The sequence below is a fragment of the Anomaloglossus baeobatrachus genome, chromosome 2 (genome assembly GCF_048569485.1).
Source record: "Anomaloglossus baeobatrachus isolate aAnoBae1 chromosome 2, aAnoBae1.hap1, whole genome shotgun sequence".
Taxonomy (NCBI): Eukaryota; Metazoa; Chordata; class Amphibia; order Anura; family Aromobatidae; genus Anomaloglossus; species Anomaloglossus baeobatrachus.
In genome coordinates this window covers 234,125,101-234,148,905 of record NC_134354.1, presented here as the reverse complement: position 1 = coordinate 234,148,905, position 23,805 = coordinate 234,125,101, and the positions used below count along the sequence as shown (strand labels likewise).

The 23,805-nt window shown below is 48.3% G+C and overlaps 1 protein-coding gene across 1 annotated transcript in view; it reads right to left on the bottom strand.

Moving 5' to 3' along the window:
- RASSF5 (Ras association domain family member 5) overlaps positions 1-23,805 on the bottom strand; it is a 217,567-nt gene that overhangs the window by 153,450 nt on the left and 40,312 nt on the right. Inside the window, exon 2 of the mRNA XM_075335707.1 lies at positions 23,642-23,751. Coding sequence (XP_075191822.1) covers positions 23,642-23,751 — 110 coding nt within the window. The remainder of the gene's footprint in view (positions 1-23,641; positions 23,752-23,805) is intronic.

Below are 23,805 nucleotides of genomic sequence, written 5' to 3'. Positions count from 1 at the left end.
AAACTCGAACTGCATAGGAACCAATGGCAGGCAATCACAAACACATAAAAACACCTAGAAAACACCCTCAAAGGTGTCCAAAAGGTGACAAACAACTCACAACACAACACAAACACATGGGAAAGTGACAAGGACATATACTCATGCGAAAACAAAACAGCTGGACAAGGAAAAAGAGGAGGACACACAGATATAGGCATGGCACGCCCTTCTAAAATCATGTAAAACACCGCAAGGTGACTCCAAGCGTAGTCTCCCTTTTTTTCCAAAAATTGGGCCCCACACACACCCACCCATTCAGTGGCAGCACTTGTGCCCTAGTTGTACACTTCACAGCTAGATCTGCATCAAGCACATTCAAAAATACGCCATACTTAACCGTCCCCAGGATGACTCTGGGGTAGGTAGCAAAGTCTTTGCTGAACCATGACTTGTTCATCTTGGCTCCTTTTTAAAAACACAGCAAGCAAGGGTTACTCCAAGCGGAGTCTCCCTTTTTTTCCAAAAATTGTGCCCCACACACACCCACCCATTCAGTGGCAGCACTTGTGCCCTAGTTGTGCACTTCACAGCTAGATTTGCATCAAGCACATTCAAAAATACGGCCTAATTAACCGTCCCCAGGATGACACCAGGGTAGGTAGCAAAGTCTTTCCTGATCCCAGCTCTGTTCATCTTGGCTTCTTTTAAAAACACAGCAAGCAAGGGTTACTCCAAGCGGAGTCTCCCTTTTTTTCCAAAAATTGTGCCCCACACACACCCACCCATTCAGTGGCAGCACTTGTGCCCTAGTTGTACACTTCACAGCTAGATTTGCATCAAGCACATTCAAAAATACGCCATTCTTATCCGTCCCCAGGATGACACCGGGGTAGGTAACAAAGTCTTTCCTGACCCCAGCTCTGTTCATCTTGGATCATTTTTAAAAAACACAGCAAGCAAGGGTTACTCCAAGCGGAGTCTCCCTTTTTTCCAAAAATTGGGCCCCACACACACCCACCCCTTCAGTGGCAGCAGTTGTGCCCCAGTTGTACACTTCACAGCTAGATTTGCATCAAGCACATTCAAAAATACGCCATTCTTATCCGTCCCCAGGATGACACCGGGGTAGGTAGCAAAGTCTTTCCTGACCCCAGCTCTGTTCATCTTGGATCATTTTTAAAAAACACAGCAAGCAAGGGTTACTCCAAGCGGAGTCTCCCTTTTTTCCAAAAATTGGGCCCCACACACACCCACCCCTTCAGTGGCAGCAGTTGTGCCCCAGTTGTACAATTCACAGCTAGATTTGCATCAAGCACATTCAAAAATACGCCATTCTTATCCGTCCCCAGGATGACACCGGGGTAGGTAGCAAAGTCTTTCCTGACCCCAGCTCTGTTCATCTTGGATCATTTTTAAAAAACACAGCAAGCAAGGGTTACTCCAAGCGGAGTCTCCCTTTTTTCCAAAAATTGGGCCCCACACACACCCACCCCTTCAGTGGCAGCAGTTGTGCCCCAGTTGTACAAATCACAGCTAGATTTGCATCAAGCACATTCAAAAATACGCCATAATTAACCGTCCCCAGGATGACACCAGGGTAGGTAGCAAAGTCTTTCCTGATCCCAGCTCTGTTCATCTTGGCTTCTTTTAAAAACAATGTAAGCAAGGGTTACTCCAAGCGGAGTCTCCCTTTTTTCCAAAAATTGGGCCCCACACACACCCACCCCTTCAGTGGCAGCAGTTGTGCCCCAGTTGTACACTTCACAGCTAGATTTGCATCAAGCACATTCAAAAATACGCTATTCTTAACCGTCCCCAGGATGACACCGGGGTAGGTAGCAAAGTCTTTCCTGATCCCAGCTCTGTTCATCTTGGCTTCTTTTAAAAACAATGTAAGCAAGGGTTACTCCAAGCGGAGTCTCCCTTTTTTCCAAAAATTGGGCCACACAGACACCCCATCAGTGGCAGCACTTGTGCCCTAGTTGCAAACATGATGTTTTGATTTGCATCAAGCACATTCAAAAATACGGCCTAATTAACCATCCCCAGGATGACACCAGGGTAGGTAGCAAAGTCTTTCCTGATCCCAGCTCTGTTCATCTTGGCTTCTTTTAAAAACACAGCAAGCAAGGGTTACTCCAAGCGGAGTCTCCCTTTTTTCCAAAAATTGGGCCCCACACACACCCACCCCTTCAGTGGCAGCAGTTGTGCCCCAGTTGTACACTTCACAGCTAGATTTGCATCAAGCACATTCAAAAATACGCCATTCTTATCCGTCCCCAGGATGACACCGGGGTAGGTAGCAAAGTCTTTCCTGATCCCAGCTCTGTTCATCTTGGCTTCTTTTAAAAACAATGTAAGCAAGGGTTACTCCAAGCGGAGTCTCCCTTTTTTCCAAAAATTGGGCCCCACACACACCCACCCATTCAGTGGCAGCACTTGTGCCCTAGTTGTACATTTCACAGCTAGATTTGCATCAAGCACATTCCAAATCCACTAGCATTTACTCTCCCCAGGATGACACAGGGGTAGTAAATTCCTTCTGGATCCATGACTTGTTCATTTTGATGAACGTCAGTCTGTCCACATTGTCACTGGACAGACGCGTGCGCTTATCTGTCAGCACACACCCAGCAGCACTGAAGACACGTTCAGAGACAACGCTGGCAGCTGAACACGACAAAATCTCCAAGGCGTAACTGGAGAGCTCTGGCCATTTTTCTAGATTTGAAGCCCAAAAGGAGCAAGGCTCCATTTGCAAAGTCATGGCATCGATGTTCATTTGGAGATACTCCTGTATCATCCTCTCCAGCCGTTGACTATGTGTCAGACTTGTTGTCTCTGGTGGCCTTGCAAAGGAGGGTCTAAAAAAATTATGAAAAGATTCCATAAAATTGCTGTTACCAGCACCAGATACGGTCCTACTGGTACGGGTAGACTGTTGAAGATGACGAGACCGTCCCATGTTTGTCAAGTTACAACTGGGAGATTCACTCCCTGCACCTGCACGGTTGTTTGGTGGAAAAGCCGATCTAAGATCGAGTAACAGCTTCTGCTGATACTCCTGCATATGTGCGTCCCTTTCTATGGCTGGAATTATGTCACAAAATTTGGACTTGTACCGGGGATCTAATAGTGTGGCAAGCCAGTAGTCATCATCACTTCTAATTTTGACAATACGAGGGTCATGTTGGAGGTAGTGCAACAAGAAGGCACTCATGTGTCTTGCGCAGCCATGCGGATCAAGTCCACGCTGTGTTTGTGGCATAGAGGTGCTAACCGTTCTTTCTTCCTCTGACATCTCCCCCCAACCTCTTTCAACTGAAATTTGACCAAGGTCTCCCTCATCTGCTGAGTCTTCCATGTCCATGGACAGTTCGTCCTCCATTTCTTCATGTTCTCCTGCACCTTCCTCAACATCTCGCCTGCTACCATGCGCCCTTGTTGATCCCTGTCCCCCATGGTCCCATGCCTGGCGCCTTGGTGATGATGAACGTCTGGACCTTGGTGATGTTGTTGTGTCTTGCGCATATGAATCCTCCTGTAGTTCATCCCCTTCCTGTTGTCCCAACCCCTGACTCCGAATAGTGTTTAGCGTGTGCTCCAGCATGTAAATGACTGGAATCGTCATGCTGATAATGGCATTGTCAGCGCTAAACATATTCGTCGCCATGTCGAAACTGTGCAGAAGGGTGCATAGGTCCTTGATCTGAGACCACTCCATCAGGGTGATCTGCCCCACCTCTGCATCTCGTTGGCCCAGGCTATACGTCATGACGTATTGCACCAGGGCTCGGCGGTGCTGCCACAGTCGCTGTAACATGTGGAGAGTTGAATTCCAGCGTGTCGCCACATTGCATTTCAGGCGATGAACCGGCAGGCCGAAAGACTTCTGGAGCGATGCAAGTCGCTCAGCTGCGGCGCTTGAACGGCGGAAGTGAGCAGACAGTTTTCGTGCCCTGTTCAGAAGGCCATCTAGGCCGGGATAGTGTGTTAAAAATTGCTGGACGACAAGGTTCAACACGTGAGCCATACAAGGTACGTGTGTCACCTTGCCCAGGCGAAGGGCCGCACCCAGGTTTGCAGCATTGTCGCACACGGCCTTACCAGGCTGCAGGTTGAGTGGAGACAACCATTTATTAAACTCGGACCACAGAGCTGACCACAACTCCTCAGCTGTGTGACTCTTATTCCCAAGACATGTCAAGCTAAAGACCGCCTGATGCCGTTGCGCTCTGCTGCCATCATAGTAATGAGGGGTGCGTGATTCCTTCTGCGCAGTGAGAACGCTGGTGGCCTGACCAGGCAGGCTTGGGGCGGAGGTGGAGGAGCCAGATGAGGTGGAGGATGCAGAAGCAGTGGCGGAACTTGGACAGACAGAGGATTGACACACAAGTCGTGGGGACGGCAAGACTTGTGCAGCAGACCCTTCACCATCTATCACCATAGTTACCCAGTGCCCAGTCAGCGACATGTAACGTCCCTGTCCATGCTTACTGGTCCAAGTATCGGTGGTGAAATGCACCCGTTGACACACAGAGTTTCTCAAGGAAGCGGTGATGTTGTGTGCGACATGCTGGTGTAGCGCGGGCACACCTTTCTTAGAGAAGTAGTGGCGACTAGGCATCTGGTACTGGGGCACAGCGACAGACATAAGGTCTCTAAAATCCTGTGTGTCCACTAGGCGGAAAGGCAGCATTTCGGTAGCCAAGAGCTTATAGAGGGATAGAGTCAACCTCTTAGCTTTGTCATGGGTCGCAGGAAGTGGCCTTTTATTTGACCACATCTGAGGGACAGAGATCTGGCTGCTGTGTGTAGATGGTGTTGAGTAGGGTGTCCCTGGAAAAATGCAGGTTTGTGAGGAAAGTGCAGGCGGAGACATGATGTTGCCTTCATCCAACGTTGGTGCTATCGATGTCTGAGAGAGCTGTACACACTCACTTGTTTCCCCTTCCAAACCAACTGACGACCTACCAAGCAAACTGCCTGTTGCGGTTACAGTGGTGGAAGTTGTGGGTGGAAAAACAGGTGTGACAGCTGTCCCCACAGTCCTAGAAGATGACGAGCGCGCGGATGCACTGGAAGGGGCAGGCGGTGGATGGTTCGCTCCGCTAGGCCGCATTGCAGCACGGTGAGCTTCCCACCGGGCCATATGATATTTATTCATGTGACGATTCATGGAAGAAGTTGTCAAACTGCTGAGGTTTTGACCTCTACTAAGAGAACCATGACAAATTTTACAGATCACATAATTTGGGCGATCTTTTTCTATGTCAAAAAAGGACCAGGCTAGGCAAGGCTTAGAGGCCATGCGACCTGTTGATTCACCCCGAATAATGCTCAGAGGCAGAGTGGTGGCTGAGGATGCAGTTGTAGACGTGCTACCAGTACTCTGACTGTGTCCAGGAAGGCGCAAGGTAACTTCGTCATCAGTTGCATCCTCCTCCACCACCTCTGTTGACCTCCTCGAGTGCCTGACTGTGGGTTGACAGTAGGTGGGATCTAGAACTTCATCATCAATTGTTGTGTTTGCACTCCCCTCCCCCTCAGACCGAGCCTCTTCTTGCCCTGACCGAATATTTAAGTTGTCATCCCAATCGGGTATCTGCGTCTCATCTTCATCAATATGTTCCTCATTGTCTATAACCACAGGTGTTACAGTTTGTGACAAAGGGTCAACATTATGCTCAGAAACTTGGTCCTCACGGCCTGAATCGGAGTCACAAAGGTTCTGGGCATCACTGCAGACCATTTCCTGTTCTGTACTCACTGTAGCTTGGGAGCAGACCTCTGATTCCCAGGCTATAGTGTGACTGAACAGCTCTGCAGACTCAGCCATCTCAGTTCCACCATACTGTGCAGGGCTGATGGAGACTTCAGAGCTGGGAGAAAGCAAGTTTGATTGGGATGACAACTCAGAGGACTGGTGTTTTTTGGATGCGGTACTTGAAGTGGCTGAGAGGGCACTTGTTGGACCACTTGAGATCCATTCAAGCATTTTCCTTTTTTGGCCATCATCTACCTTTGTTCCTGTTGTTAGTGTCCGTAAAAAAGGGAGCACATCGGATTGTCCATGGTAAGTAGTAGACATCTTACTTTTGCTGGTAGATGGTCTATCTTCAGCAGATGATAATGGAGCTTTGCCACCTTCCCCACGGACAAAACCTTTTTTGCCTTTTCCACCACGCCTCTTCCCCTTTCCACCAGCATCTGTCATTTTGCCACTCATGTTGATTGCGACAAGATTGTGCACTGAAAATGTGGTAGTAAAAATTGAGAGGTGGTGTAGATTGCAGTGGTGGTCTAGCTTTATTAACAGCAGAATAATAAAGAATAAATATCCCTGACAATGCAACTACGGCCCTTAAACTGGCAGCAAAAATTGCTAGTATAATGGCTTAGTTATAATGAGTTGGAGTGTGCAATGCAGGTAGAGGTGCTGCAAATGTCTTTGCACTAGTGTGACTAGACAAAAGTCCAATAGCCACGTTTAGGATGCCACTAGGTACACTGAGTGTTTGCTAGTATAATGGCTTAGTTATAATGAGTTGGAGTGTGCAATGCAGGCAGAGGTGCTGCAAATGTCTTTGCACTAGTGGGACTATAACAAAGTCCAATAGCCACGTTTAAGATGCCACTAGGTACACTGAGTGTTTGCTAGTATAATGGCTTAGTTATAATGAGTTGGAGTGTGCAATGCAGGCAGAGGTGCTGCAAATGTCTTTGCACTAGTGGGACTATAGCAAAGTCCAATAGCCACGTTTAGGATGCCACTAGGTACACTGAGTGTTTGCTAGTATAATGGCTTAGTTATAATGAGTTGGAGTGTGCAATGCAGGTAGAGGTGCTGCAAATGTCTTTGCACTAGTGGGACTATAGCAAAGTCCAATAGCCACGTTTAGGATGCCACTAGGTACACTGAGTGTTTGCTAGTATAATGGCTTAGTTATAATGAGTTGGAGTGTGCAATGCAGGCAGAGGTGCTGCAAATGTCTTTGCACTAGTGGGACTATAGCAAAGTCCAATAGCCACGTTTAGGATGCCACTAGGTACACTGAGTGTTTGCTAGTATAATGGCTTAGTTATAATGAGTTGGAGTGAGCAATGCAGGCAGACGTGCTGCAAATGTCTTTGCACTAGTGGGACTATAGCAAAGTCCAATAGCCACGTTTAGGATGCCACTAGGTACACTGAGTGTTTGCTAGTATAATGGCTTAGTTATAATGAGTTGGAGTGTGCAATGCAGGCAGAGGTGCTGCAAATGTCTTTGCACTAGTGGGACTATAGCAAAGTCCAATAGCCACGTTTAGGATGCCACTAGGTACACTGAGTGTTTGCTAGTATAATGGCTTAGTTATAATGAGTTAGAGTGTGCAATGCAGGCAGAGGTGCTGCAAATGTCTTTGCACTAGTGGGACTATAGCAAAGTCCAATAGCCACGTTTAGGATGCCACTAGGTACACTGAGTGTTTGCTAGTATAATGGCTTAGTTATAATGAGTTGGAGTGTGCAATGCAGGTAGAGGTGCTGCAAATGTCTTTGCACTAGTGGGACTATAGCAAAGTCCAATAGCCACGTTTAGGATGCCACTAGGTACACTGACTGTTTGCTAGTATAATGGCTTAGTTAAAAAGAGTTTGAGTGTGCAATGCAGGCAGACGTGCTGCAAATATCTTTGCACTAGTGGGACTAGACAAAAGTCCAATAGCCACGTTTAGGATGCCACTAGGTACACTGAGTGTTTGCTAGTATAATGGCTTAGTTATAATGAGTTGGAGTGTGCAATGCAGGCAGACGTGCTGCAAATATCTTTGCACTAGTGTGACTAGACAAAAGTCCAATAGCCACGTTTAGGATGCCACTAGGTACACTGAGTGTTTGCTAGTATAATGGCTTAGTTATAATGAGTTGGAGTGTGCAGAGGACAGGAGGGTACAGTGCCAGGATTGTGGGGCTCTGGGTAGAGGAAAGGAAGCCTGCCTTTCTATTCCCTCCTAATGGGGAAATGCAGCGACGAAATCCCTGACCTTAGCTACACAGACGCTGTCTCTGTTTTCAGGACCTGTCACCTATGGCTCTGACCCTGCCGGTACGAGCCCTTAAAAGGACTGATGGAAAGTGCTATCCCTATGCTGTCCAGCGCTGTGTATGGAGCGCATATAGCTGTATCAGCGATAGGACTCAGGACAGGGCTGCGCCAGTGATGTCTGACACCAAGGACGCAGAAGAGATAATGGCGTCCTGGAGGAAAATGTCCGGTTTTATAATGCAGGGACATATGACATGGACATCCTATCACACATGCCGTTGCTTCTCTGGCTAAAAGTCCACTTAGCTGTGTGTGTGTCTGGGATTGGCTGACATGCTGGCCCGCCCCACAAGACGCGCGCGCTTAGGGAAGGAAGACAAGGAAAAAAAAAAAAAAAATGGCCATTATACAAACAGCAGTGATCTGAAGGCGCTGTTCACGCACACTATACACTGAAATGTCATAATAGTGTGAGTCACAGAGTGACTTACACTATCACAGCGGAAAGCCAGCTAGGAATTAGCTGTTTTTTTGCTGCTAGAACCGTTCTCGAACGTTTCTAGAACTATCGAGCTTTTGCAAAAAGCTCGAGTTCTAGTTCGATCTAGAACAGGCCCCAAAATCACTCGAGCCTAGAACTGGAGAACCTCGAACCGCGAACCGCGCTCAACTCTACTCCTGAGTTCCAGACCAGGCAGTCCACATACACAAAGCAAGTGCAGAGGGAAAAGACAGCGACCACCAGCCCGGGTGAGGGATCTGAATGCAACCGGCCGCGGCGGCCGGCCACCAGCAACTTGGTTTACCAAAAGACTTGTGTGATTCCTTTACTGTGAGTAACCAAACATCCACCCTCACGTCCGGGTGCGCCAGCCCTTGCCATCGCTATACCCTGCACAAAGACACTGGGTCCCAGGGCAACCATCCCTACCCACGGAGGGGTTAACATCCAGCTGCCACTACATCTCCCCCGGGTGCCCCACAACAGCAGCGGTGGTGTCCCACCTCACCATACACCGTGTGTGGCATCACGAACTTAATACGGCCTAGCCCGTACATCTACGCCCCCCTTTTTATTCGACATATCCGCGAGACCCCCGGGTCCGGAGACCCTCAAGCCACCCACAGAAGGACCGGATCCGAGCAGCGGCAGCTGCTGGCACGGGGGCGGTACACTGGCGTATCCCGACTATCACCTTCTCTTTGTGCTGTATACAGATGCCAGTAATGTGCTCTCAATCTCAAGTGCAGGGAGGCAAGGAAAGAGTGATTGCCTATGCAAACAGAAAGCTCCGCCCTACTGAGAGGAATGACAAGAACTACAGCTCCTTCAAGCTGGTCTGGGCAGTGACTGAAAAGTTCAAACATTACCTAGCAGCTGCAAAGTTCACAGTGTACACCGATAACAATCCTCTGATTCATCTGGACACGGCAAAGCTTGGTGCGCTGGAACAACGTTGGGTGGCCCGACTGGCGAACTATGATTTCATCATTAAATATAGAGCTGGCCGCAAGAATGTCAACGCGGACCCGTTATCCAGAATGTCTCCCCTGTCTGATGAAGGGAAAGATGAAGATGACCTAGAAGAAATCGAGCTGCCAGCTTTATATCGCCCCGGTGATCCAAGAGACCATCAATCTTACAGTATGCGGCAAGAAACCACATTAGACCCCTTACCTCACCACGGGTGGAAAGAAGTACAAGATAATGATCCTACAGTCAAGTTGATCAAAGAGTTGATAGTCCAACTGGATTCACACTTAAGCTGGGTTTACACACTGCAACATCGCAAACGACATCGCTGTAACGTCACCGGTTTTGTGACGTTACAGCGACCTCCCCAGCGACATTGCAGTGTGTGAAACCTATAAATACAAGGAGAATGGAAGTCTTTCATTTTGCCAAAGTAGCCACATGCCTTAATCAAAGACGATAAATAGTCATAAGCACATGTGTGCAGATAAAAATAGTTTTATTAATCAGACAATAGTATAAAACGAGGCATGAATAGTACAATAAATATAAGAGAGGTTACAACGACATAGAGGGTGATAGGTTCCCCGAGTGTGGCTGCATGCAAAGACATGCAAAATTAGTTCACAGTAGCTCACTGGTATGGTCAGTGCTGAGAAGGGTTAACATACATCATAGTGCAAACCTGAAAGGTAACAGCTGGAAAGATCAGCGTACCAGTTAAAGAGAGTACACAATCTACATAGCACAAGCCAAAAGCCAGTATTGAGCTTACCAAATAACGTAGAGGAGCATGCAGGCACAAACGGGGATAGTCCCAACACGTGTTTCGTGTGGTGACTTCTTCAGGGGACTGTAGTGTGTGAAACCTATCAGCGACCTGGCCCCTGCTGTGAAGTTGTGATCGCTACAAATCGTTCAGGACCATTCCTAGGTCCTTTCTTTCCCGCTGTGCAGCATGCATCGCTAGCAAGTTTCAGTGTGTAAAGGGGACTTTACAGCGACTCCGCGGCTCTGTCTGTGTAGCGTCCTGATTAGCGGTCACCTGTGAAGGATTCACCGGTGACCGCTAATCCCCCGAGTGACTGAAGTGTCCCCCCCTCTCTCATACTCACCGATCCCCGATCACCGGCGCTGCACGGCGTTCACTCTGCTCCAGCGGCTTTTCCTGCTTTTCCCCGCCCACCGGCAAATATGATTGGTTGCAGTGAGACACGCCCACACGCTGAGTGACAGCTGTGTCACTGCACCCAATCACAGCAGCCGGTGGGCATGTCTATACTGTGCAGTAAAATAAATAAATAAATAATTAAAAAATCCGGCGTGAGGTCCCCCCCAATTTTAATACCAGCCAGATAAATCCATACGGCTAAAGGCTGGTATTCTCAGGCTGGGGAGCCCCACGTTATGGGGAGCCCCCCAGCCTAACAATATCAGTCAGCAGCCGCCCAGAATTGCCGCATACATTAGATGCGACAGTTCTGGGACTGTACCCGGCTCTTCCCGATTTGCCCTGGTGCATTGGCAAATCGGGGTAATAAGGAGTTATTGGCAGCCCATAGCTGCCAATAAGTCCTAGATTAATCATGTCAGGCGTCTCCCCGAGATACCTTCCATGATTAATCTGTAAATTACAGTTAAAATACACACACCCGAAAAATCCTTTATTAGAAATAAAAAACACTAACAAATTCCCTCATTACCAATTTATTACCCACAACAAAGCCCTCCTTGTCCGGCGTAATCCACGGTCCTCCAGCGTCGCATCCAGCTCTGCTGCATGCAGGTGACAGGAGCAGCAGAAGACACAGCCGCTCCTGTCACCTCCACGCAGCTAATGAAGAGAGCCGTGTGATCGGCTGAGCTGTCACTGAGGTTACCTGGATCCAGCAGTGGATGCAGCGGTGGCCGCGGGTAACCTCAGTGACAGCTCAGCTGATCGCGCTACTCACCGCCGCTCCGGTCAGCTCCACGCAGCAAATGAGGTGAGTAGCGCGATCAGCTGAGCTGTCACTGAGGTTACCCGCGGCCACCGCTGGATCCAGGTAACCTCAGTGACAGCTCAGCCGATCACACGGCTCTCTTCATTAGCTGCGTGCAGGTGACAGGAGCGGCTGTGTCTTCTGCTGCTCCTGTCACCTGCATGCAGCAGAGCTGGATGCGACGCTGGAGGACCGTGGATTACGCCGGACAAGGAGGGCTTTGTTGTGGGTAATAAATTGGTAATGAGGGAATGTGTTTGTGTTTTTAATTTCTAATAAAGGATTTTTTCGGGTGTATGTGTGTTTATTTACTGTCACTTACAGATTAATCATGGAAGGAATCTCGGGGAGACGCCTGACATGATTAATCTAGGACTTATTGGCAGCTATTGGCTGCCAATAACTCCTTATTACCCCGATTTGCCAACGCACCAGGGCAAATCGGGAAGAGCCAGGTACAGTCCCAGAACTGTCGCATCTAATGTATGCGGCAATTCTGGGCGGCTGCTGACTGATATTGTTAGGCTGGGGGGCTCCCCATAACGTGGGGCTCCCCATCCTGAGAATACCAGCCTGCAGCCGTATGGCTTTATCTGGCTGGTGTTAAAATAATGGGAACTGCACGCCGGATTTTTTAATTATTTATTTATTTATTTTACTGCACAGTATAGACACGCCCACCGGCTGCTGTGATTGGGTGCAGTGACACAGCTGTCACTCAGTGTGTGGGCGTGTCTCACTGCAACCAATCACATTTGCCGGTGGGCGGGGAAAGCAGGGAATACGAGATTGTTTAATGAGCGGCCGGCTTTTTCAAAAAAGGAAAAGCCGCCGGAGCAGTGTGAACGCCGTGCAGCGCCGGTGATCGGGGATCGGTGAGTATGAGAGAGGGGGGGAAATCACCAGCAAATGAGGTGAGTAACGCGATCAGCTGAACTGTCACTGAGGTTACCCGCGGCCACCGCTTCATCCACTGCTGGATCCAGGTAACCTCAGTGACAGCTCAGCCGATCACACGGCTCTCTTCATTAGCTGCGTGCAGGTGACAGGAGCGGCTGTGTCTTCTGCTGCTCCTGTCACCTGCATGCAGCAGAGCTGGATGCGACGCTGGAGGACCGTGGATTACGCCGGACAAGGAGGGCTTTGTTGTGGGTAATAAATTGGTAATGAGGGAATTTGTTAGTGTTTTTTATTTCTAATAAAGGATTTTTCGGGTGTGTGTTTTTTAACTGTAATTTACAGATTAATCATGGAAGGTATCTCGGGGTGATGCCTGACATGATTAATCTTGGACTTATTGGCAGCTATGGGCTGCCAATAACTCCTTATTACCCCGATTTGCCAACGCACCAGGGCAAATCGGGAAGAGCCGGGTACAGTCCCAGATCTGTCGCATCTAATGTATGCGCCAATTCTGGGCGTCTGCTGGCTGATATTGTTAGGCTGGGGGGCTCCCCATAACGTGGGGCTCCCCATCCTGAGAATACCAGCCTGCAGCCGTATGGCTTTATCTGGCTGGTATTAAAATAGGGGGGGACCGCACGCCGGATTTTTTAATTATTTATTTATTTACACGGCACACAGAGCCGCGCGGCATTAAATGAAGTCGGGTGAAGTTCACCTGCTTTTTTGACACGTCCCCAACGACCAGCTAGTCGCTCTGCAGGTCCGGATCGCTGTTAGGTCGTTGGCCAGGTCTGCCTGTTTGACAGCTCACCAGAGACTTTGTAGCGATCCCGGCTAGGTTGAGATCGCAGGTTGGATCACTAGAAAGTCTCAGTGTGTAAACCCAGCTTTAGATCCTGAAGCTCCACAGGAAACTCTGAAGTTGTGGAAGGAAAGAAGCCGATTATATCTCCATCGAGGGAAGCTGTGCCAAAGCCTCACTAACCCTAAAACACATGAGCGGGTATGTCAAATAGTGATACCGAAAGCCCATGTTCTGTTAGTCTTAAGCCTGCTTTACACGTTGCAATTTCGCATACGATATTGTATGCGATTTGCAATGCCCCCATCGTATGTGCAATTTGTTGAACGTGCCGCACAAACGATTAACCCCGTCACACATACTTACCTTCCATACGACCTCGATGTGAGCGGCGAACGTCCACTTCCTGGAGTGGGAGGGATGTTCGGCGTCACATCGACGTCACCCGGCAGGCGGCCAATAGATGCGGAGGGGCGGAGCTGAGCGGGACGTAAACATCCCGCCCACCTCTTTCCTTCCGCATTACCGGCCGGGAGCCGCAGGACACAGGTAAGATCTGTTCATCGTTCCCGGGGTGTCACACACTGCGATGTGTGCTACCCCGGGTACCATGAACAATCTGACGTTCAATTCTAGAGAAATGAGCGATGTGCGTGCGATGAACGTTTTACCGTTCAATCGCACGTACCTGTCACCCACTGCAATGTACCTTACGATGGCGGATGTGCGTCACTTACGACGTGACCCCGCCGACACATTGTAAGATACATTGCAGTGTGTAAAGCGGGCTTAAGAAGCGTACCAGGATCGTGCAGGACATTTCGGCTGGAAGAAACTGGAAGCGTTACTACATGATCGATTCTATTGGGTTGAAATGAGAGCTACCATAGAAGAATGGTGCAGAAACTGTGGTCCTTGTGCGTTGAGAAGACAAAATGGTAACCATCAAAAAGCACCACTACAACCCATCGTCACTAAGCAACCTTTAGAGATTGTTGCCCTGGATCATGTCAAGCTGACACCCAATCGAACAGGTTACACCTATGCTCTCACAATGGTAGACCACTACTCCAGATTCCTGGTGATGTACCTGTCAAGGACTTAACAGCAAGTACCGCAGCCAAAGCTTTTCAAGCTCACTTCTGCAGACATCATGGGTACCCTGAGTAGGTATTGACAGACAGAGGCCCCGCCTTTGAAGCTGCAATCTTCCAAGAATTCTGCAACTTATACGGATGTAAAAAAATACGTACTACACTCTACCATGCACAAACAAATGTAATGTGTGAGAAGATGAACCACCTCGTCATCAATTTGCTGAAGACTTTACCACTTGAAGAGAGACACCTGTGGCCAGAGAAGTTGCCTGATTTGGTGGATATGTATAACATCATTCCGGTAAGCTGTACAAAGTGCACCCCGCCTATCTCATGTGAGCAAGACCTGGAAGACTACCAGTAGATCTTGAAATAGAAGTCGAAATGCAAAAAAACAGCTCACCAGCTGAAGACTGGGACTCCAACCGGAAAGCCCAATATAGAAGGATACAAGACTATGTTGAGCAGAACTTGAATCGCAGTCGAGAAAAACAAGAAGAAACTACAACAGAAAAGCGTGTGTTGATCCTCTTATGTCTGGAGAAACAGTTCTCAAAAGAAAAAGAAAACTTCACAAACTCGATGACCAATGGCAAAAGGAACTCTATGTGGTACTACCTTCTAACCTTGATAATCAAAAAACCTGCCTAATCAGTAAGGACCCAAGGAAAGACCACATCCTGCTTCACAGGATCACTTAAAAAGTTGCCCAGAACCATTGAAACCAAAAAAAGAAGTACCAAACCAACCTCACGTCACGGAAAAGAAAGAAAAAGTTTTCCGTACCATCTTGGTAGACTTTCCAGAGAATTGGCCACGGTACAATGGAGCAGTCATCGTACTAGTCGTCACATTCCCAAAACCTGTGGTTCCAGAAGAGCCCTCAAACAACACACTTGCTAATTTACCAAGAGTACACAAACAATTGCCAAGTCCACCTGCAAACAGTAGTGAGAGACTCGCAATAGACAGTAGGACACAACAGGGGTTAACTGAAAGACCAGAGTTACGCAGATCAACCCGTAGCAATATAGGTCAGCCTCCACTCAGATATAGAAAATAGAGTCTTAAGTGAAATGTACAGTCATTAATGTAAATAATGTTGAAAATGCTGAAAAGTTACATGACCTTGTAAAGTGTTTGAAAAATTGATATAAAAATTGACCACTGGTCATTGGACTGGGAATGACCCAAACTCTCGCAGTGTACATATGTTGCACCAAGTGTGCCTCCCAGAGTAAACCTTGTCATCAGGACATTGATACCGCCACCAAAGAGAGGAAGATTGGAGGAAAGGTCGGGGACAGAGATGGCCCAGACCTGGTCACCAAAATGACCGGTGACCTGCCTCCTTACTGGGTTCTGGGACCAGGACCTTTGGGTGGTGGGATGATGGAGGGAAAAATGCTCATGAAATGTTCAAGTAAAGCCTCCCCTGTGTGGGAAGAAAGTTATCTGTTGATGTTTAATAAAAACTTTATTCTCTTTACAGCCTGAGGACATGCTGTGTTTCACCAAGGGGGAATATAGTATCCCTGAGACACTCAGGGCACTACTAGGAACTGCATCCTCACGGGGATGCAGGGCCTATCCCCAGGGACCCGGAACACCAGTTCCAGCAACACCTAGACACACCAAAATCCTAGTTATCACTCAACATCAGGGGTAAATGGTTAGTTGGACACAAAAGGATGGCCACCTAGAGAGTGGAGCCAGACCAGAGGACTAGACAACCAGGTGGGAGGGGACAACAAGCAGTCTAGAGTAGTGAGTGAAAGTGGAAAGACGTGCCTAGAGCTGGGTCGTGTAACGGTGACCTGGGGGCACAGGAGAGTGGTCACCAGGGCAGGTACACTCGAGTATTGCTGGGACCAGAGCACTGACTGGGCACAGGGCCCTAGGTCAGGTGACAGTTTCAGATGACCTGGCAACTACCTGCACAGTGAGGGGACCTTCACGGACCTCACTGACCCACAGATCCAGGGGAACCAGCAGTAAAGCAAAAAGCAGGGTTCAGGACACAGACCAGCCCTACAGGGTCCACACTGCCTGCCGTATGGAAAAGGAGACTGCCACAGAAAGGGACTGTCGGGCCGCAAACCGCTCCACGCTACGGGGACCCAACCACACTGAGGGTGCCAGGGATAGAGAAACCAAGTCATCAACTGGCACTGAAAATACAGGGACCTGAACCAGCCGTCCGAGGGTCAAGAGTGAGTAGAGACTGTTAATTATAACCCACGGTGTGGACTCCATTGTTTGGCGAGAGACCCCATCATATATCTCCCCGGGCTCAGCCCTACCTGCGGAGGGCCTACTGACCCGCCCCAGGGCCGTGGGGTACTCGGTTCCGGGTGTTGGTTAATGGGATTATGTCACGGGGGCCTGTGCCCGGTTCCGTGGCCCTGGTGGTCGCTGAAAGTCAATAAATAATAAAAATAAAATTTTTTAAAAAAAAAAAAATAAATAATAAAGATAAAAATAAATAAATAAATAAAAGTATTTCGTGACGCCACCTACGGTTCCAGTATGGTTACTGGGGCTGCAGGTCAGACCTCTGGGGTGATGGTTAAGCAGCCAGTTGTTTACACTTCCCGTAGGTGAAGCGGGGTCCCCAGGGCAGTTTTAGTAGTACACAGATATAGCGGTTTTTCTTCACAGCCTTTTCAACTGTCACTTTAGTGCAGCAGCCTATGGCTTCTCAGATGAAAGAAATAAAGTGCGTCACACCAATTCATTAACTCTGACCAGGTTTTACTTGCAGATGTTATTAAAAATGGGTTCAGTTTCTGATGTTACAGTTTTTGGGTAATCTGGGAACAGTTCAGGATCTCTGCACCAGGTCAGTTGTGTGGCCTCCCTGCTGCGCTATGTTTCTCCTTGGTACTAGGCTGCCTGTAGCTATACCTTGTCCCTCTCTCACTGTCTTCACCTGTATGGCAGGCGGCGGGAGCTTCTCTAAGGGGCACTGCTGTACTCACTGCGTTCCCTAAGCTCTGTGTAGCGGCTTTGCCTTCAGATGCTGCTGCGGCCAAGAGATCTGCAGTCTCCCTGGCCCCCGGTCTTTATTGCTGGGCAGATTAGATCCCTCACAATCTCGGACGCCGGTGTCCGATAATCAGTGCTGTTCCTTGGGGATGAACCAGTCAGGCTCCACCTCCCCGGTCTCTCCTCTTTTGCCTCACTCTTGATCCCTTAGGCGGTCACACAGTTACTTGTGCGGGCTAAGCACTGCCCTCTCCATTTTGATGTCTTCCCTCACTCTCTGCTCTCATAGTCTCCTTTTCTCCAACAGTCAACTGTCTCTCTGACTCCGCCTCCAAACCTGGATTTAAAGGGGACCTCACCTGAACTCGACTTGTAGAGCTCCCCTTCCAGGCTTGGAGTGGAAATGTTGTATGTGGGATTACCTAATGTGGAGATCCTTCCATGCCCAGGTGCAGGTATATTTGTGGCAACTGAACCCTGGGGTGCCACACTACCACCACAGCTGCCATTACCACCAGCCCTGGGGATAACCAACTCAGCAGCGGCGGTTCCCCTATATTAACCGCAACCCGCAGGTGGCGGCATACCAATGACTTTAATCTCCCCTGTAAATACTTCCTATTAAAAAGCACCCAGGGCACGGGACCGGGCAACGGCCACCAAAGTGACATTCCCCAGTTATACACTGCGTGGGACAGAGTACCCCATTCCCTGGGCGACACATAGGGACAGAGACACTGTTTCCAGCAATGTATTACTTAGTTTCCTGGGTGCAGTAGTGGTGATAGAATTACAGTTTTCTCTACTGTAAGTCTCGATCAGGAGATAGAAGCTGTGGAGAAGTAGCGCAATAGGGTCTTACCAAATAAAACACCAAGAATTACTAATTAGGTAAACTCACCTGTGCCAGTCACAACTCCTATAATTGCGTAGTATCAAGGTGAAACAGGTGCAGCCACGAAGTATTGAAAGAGAGATATATAAAGGAAATCGGGTGTCACGCCGCACTTATCACTATTCAGACCAAATCAATTTTTCCATGTCTCTATTGAAATTGCCAAGTACAGACCTGTACTTGACAATTTCATTAAAAACATGGAATAATTGATTCGGTCTGAATGGTGATAAGCATGGCGTAACACCCGGTTTCCTTTATATATCTTCTACTGTAAGTCTAGGAGACCACAGAATGTTGGGCCATGTGTAACCCCGTCCACACCACTGATTAGCAGCTTTCTGTATGCAATGTACTGTATATTGACAGGAAGCTGTTAATCAGTGGTGGGAGCGTGGTTGGACCAGGAGGCACCAGACACCTAGTTCTGTAATAACTTCCGATTGATAAAATACTGATTTTAGTAAATTAACGATACACAGCCCAGTAAGTGACACTGGAACAGTGTCTCTACATCATGCTGCTTTTAGATTATGTGACGCCCTGGCCTATCAAGTCGTCACAGGGTATTGTGCAATCTGCCCTTCTGTGCAATATCCTCTATCCAATATCCTTGGTTATGGGTCCCCAACTAATGATGTTGCCAACAGCAGTCAATCAAAGTCCTAGGTACACTCTGCACCACACCCACCAGACACACCAGTGGACGGACTGAGTGGAATAGTGTCGCCCACTTGGGGGGTTGGTTAAGGGGAGGTCAGGAGTGTCAGGAGGAGTTTAGTTGAAGTTAGAGAGTTGAAGTGGAAGGTTGAAGTCAGGAGGTGAAGGAGAGAGGAGGTCAGGAGTCGGACTCCTTGTAAGTAACTAGGTACCAGACTGTGATCTGGACCTAGTAGGAGCACGGGGATCGTGGCAAGGGGCACGGAACTGTCGAGGAGGACAGCCGGCGGCCTTGCACCATCACCGGGCTGGGACCAGGGCACGACGGGGTACGTGGACCCTAGGTCAGGGAGTAGCTCCAGGCAACCTGGCAATTGACCCGACAAGAACGGAGCCTTCAAGATCCGTTCTCCACCTGCTCCAAAATCGGGGTACTAGCGTAACGAGAGGGATAGGACTTTCCACAAATCCAGTCCAGAAAACCCCAAGCGTGAACCCTGAGAGCAAGCTCCCACAGTTAGCCACACTGGGGAGTGGGACCCGGCTAGTTCCACACTACCGGGACCAACAGAGAAGTAACTTAGTGCCAGGAGGCAGGTCATGGATAACCAGGCAACACCATCGGGACGGGACCCGAACTAGCTCCCCTCAGCGGTAGCGGTGTCCAGAACTTTGGTTTATCTGGTTGTCGGTGTCAGCTTTATGGACTGAGTGAGTACGAAAGTGGCCCCTGCGCTCCCCACGGCACCCCCCAAAGCCATCACCGAGTCCCGGGGTATTCCCCCTAACCGTGGAGGGTCCTAACACCTGGCTGCCCCATTCCATCACCCCCGGGTACTCTCAACTGCAGCGGTGGTACTCCCAAATTACCACAAACCACGGGTGGCGTCACAAACACATCCCTTGTAAATAACCCCCTTCGTTTGAGGAGCCGTACGACCCCCTGGGTCCGGAGACCCCCTCGAGCCACCGCGGATCCGGATCTGAGCAGCCCGCCTGCTGACGCGGGGCCAGCACAATTACATACCAAAAACCTGGTGACAGTGGGAGATAGAATCTGCCTGAAGTATTAATCCCAGATTACAAGAGAAGGACTTTTACAGTATGTGAATACTGAGTCTATTTTTAGTTTTTGGAGTGGATACTGAGCAGAAACTCCATGTTTTTAAGGAGTTTTACTTTTTGAGGTGAATATGGAGAGTTTCCTCTCATACCTAATACATTAATGGGCATCATAGAGTAAGTGATTATTTTGGGCATTGCACAATGGCATCGTAGCACATGTAGCTGCCCAGAAAACACGTTATATATGGATGCTATCGGTTGAATATTTTCTTAAATGATATGTGTCTATATGTGCTGCCTATAAAAAGGCATTGTCATTTGTCAGTAACCCTCCTGTTCCACAAAGCAGCAGATATCCACGTTCAGCCACCCACGTATGAAATATCTCGTTCAAAGGTGTATTAATATGACAATAGCCATGGCAACTGGTACATTGCATTAATCAAGATCCTTCTCTTTTTCTAGCCTAAACATTTGTGCAATGGACTACAGAAATATAAAGGACACACTTTGCTAAATTACTGTTGTATTATCCGCTGTCCCTTATCACCAATTAATAAAACATATTTCACAACAGCTTAAATCAGTTGTAATCCTTTATCATCATACTCCTCCTATAAATGAGCATTATGACATAAGTATATGGTACGGTAAAGATCTATTAGATCGAAACGATTTTTTACAGTAGTTGCCCATTCATTGAAATGGCAATATAGACCAATTACAGACTAAAATCCGCCAAATAATCTACATAATTGTCCTAGTGAAGAAGTGCTGGACAAATTTGGTTTTCAGATTTTGTCCTTTTTTTTTTTTTTTTTTTAAGAGGCACAAGTAGATCATGATACAGAACAGATGTAGTTAGCTATTGGCACCATAAAATGTTTTAACATGATATTGTAGCGGGAGTCTAATCTCTTAGACCCTCATCAATTCGAAGAATAAGGGCCTATTGGAGTTTTTCTTGAGCATTAACACTTCCAACAATCTGTTGTGCCAGGAAATGCAGTAGAGCCCCATTGAAGTGGCAGCATAGCCCGTTCATTTGATGGATTGATGGGGACTCAAGAGTCGGACCTCAACTAATTAGTATATTGTAGTAATAGACCATCACTTAAGCGGGCTTTACACGAGACGATAGATTGTGCGATATGTCGTTGGGGTCACGGTTTTCGTGACGCACATCCGGCATACCACACGACGTGGTTTCGTGTGACACCTCCTAGCGACGCAGTATCGCTCACAAATCGTGAGTCGTGTACTCGTCACTAGGTTTCATAAAATTGTTTAATTAAAATGGCGGCGGTAGTTCATCGTTTCCGTGGCATCACACGTTGCTCCGTGTGACACCACGGGAACGATGAACAACAGCTTTACCTGCCTCCCGCGGCACCCGACGGCTTAATGGAAGGAAGGAGGTGGGCGGGATGTTTACATCCCACTCATCTCCGCCCCTCCGCTTCTATTGGCCGCCTGCCGTGTGACGTCACTGTGACGCCGAACATCCCGCCCACTCCAGGAAGTGGACGTTCGTCGCCCACAGCGAGGTCGTCCGGAAGGTAAGTACGTGTGACGGGGGTTAAACGAGTTTGTGTGCCATGGGCAACTAATTGCCCGTGACGCAAAAACAACGGGGGCGGGTACGATCGACTGTGCTATCGCACAATCTATCGTCTCGTGTAAAGCAGGCTTTACTGTTTGTGGGGAAACCTTTTAAATGGAAAAAAATAATTGGGACAATAGTTATTTAGAACTTAAAGGGAACTGGTTACCAGGTTTTCCTAATGTAACATAAGGCCATCACCTATATCGCCTATTTTACATTAGCCTATCAACCTGTCTATAAGTCCTAAATCCTTCTGTATGTCCAAAAATATCTTTTACAATCCGCTAATACTGCGAGGTCGGATCAGATTGACGTCGCTAGGCTAGCTCGACCCTTTCTCTATTGCACAATTCCCATCCTCCTGCTTTGCTCCATGTGGATTGGCCTAGTTACATCAACAACATCCCCATTCTTGCTGGTTGGCGTGCAGGGCAGAGCAAAATACTGTCAAAATACTGTAAAGCGCATGTGTAGCGCCCCACGGGGCAGGTGTTTTAACCTACTTGTTGCCGGGTAGGGGGTGCAGATCCTCTGAATCATCACAGGGTTGCCTGGTTCTGTTAACCCGAGGGGTACAGGAAGGAGAATTGGAGGCTGGTAGGGAGAATGGAGGTAGTAGTCGGAAGTTAGGAAAGTCTATTAGGATCATGACGCCACCTGTGCTACGTGGCCAGGGATGGGGGCCGCCGTTGCAGGGTCTCTAATCGGGGCAGATGTTAGGTGAATGGTGCGGAGCGGGATTACCCCAGGGAGGATGGCGGGGGTGGTGGTAGTGCCCATTGGCGCTTCAGCGCTGGGCGATGGTGACGGTAAAGGAGTGGCAGGGGCTGCAGTTCCAAGTCTTTTTACTCACAGGTTGTTCAGGCGCTGCCTCAGAGTACCGTCCTCTGCCACGATGAGCTCCAGCCGATCCCGGATCCGTCGGCGGTCACCGCCGGTGCCCGTGAAAGTCTTTTAGTGAAGTGTCCCTCTTTAGCTATCCGGAACCTGGGCCGAGCCTCCTGCTCCAAGCCACGGGCCCACGAAGAGAGAGGAAACACTAACTCCAGTTGTCAGTACTAGATGTTATCCCAAGTTGTGCCCATGAAGGTTCTGCTCTAAGTGTGTTGGTTGCTCCTCCTTCTACCCCATGTGGTGCCCGCCCCCAGTGGTTGTCCTAGCGACCGGGGAAGTCCCATGCTTCGTGATGGCTGGCTCCCCTGTCTGCCCTAGTCCAAGCCCCTGTGAGTAAGCACCTTGCTGTTGTTTGTGTGTGTTTTGTAAAGGCACCTTCAGGTTAACCCCCACCTGACCCGGGATAGATATTACCCCTGAAAAGTGGTGTAATACCCTGTGGTGCCTGTAGCCTAGGGGTGCCACAAATGCGCCAGAAATTACATTAGAGTAATACCGACTCAAAAGTAAAGCTGGTGCATGCGCATTACAGTGCTTTACCCTACCATCAGCAGAGATTGAGGGTGTTGTGTGGATGAAATAGGATGCATCATTCACATGACGCAAGGCAAGAGGACGGCAATTGCAGGGTGAGAAGAGGCGCCAGTCTTGACAAGAAACGCCCATTGGACTGGGCCTTGGCATATCAGGGCATTATAAGGATATGCAGAGGGGTTGGGAGCTTATAAAGAGGTGAGCAGGTAAAGGTTGGCCTTAGTTTATACTGGGAAAATCTGGTGCCAGTTTCTCTTTAATATTTTGAATACCACCAGAAAGGACTTTACTTATGACCGCCTGTGACATGTGACAGTCACTGCAAATCAGGCATATGAGAAAACACCCAAAGACGTTAGTTTAATGCATCTCTAAAATACTTATAAATATAAATTGAGTGAATTTCTTATATACATAGTACATTACACGGCACTATGAATACAGAGCACTGAAGCGATGCATATCAGATTACTTTGCTTCTAGTCATGGAAACAGATGGTGTTGCTAGGATAGGGTGCTAGAAAACTAGTATTTGTGGTGTATATTTATTCTGTGCACTGCACTAGACCGAGGACCACTAGCAATAGAGGGAAACACTATATTCTGCCTTTCTGCACCTGAATAATAAATCATTTATAGGATTTTCTAAAAATAATACTTGAAAAGTGAAGCTGAAAATAGCCACTGTATCTGGTAACAGTGATATAACATGGAGAAGTAATGTTACCTTCTGCAGATGGAGGATGAATGTATTCTCCGGAGATTCTGGGTCAGTTCCATCGTTTTGCTCTAGATGTATCAAGCTCTGACATTCCCAGTGACGAGATAATTTATAATCTGTGTATAAACATAAGTGTATATTGTCAAGCACAGATATTAAAGGCTTATGAT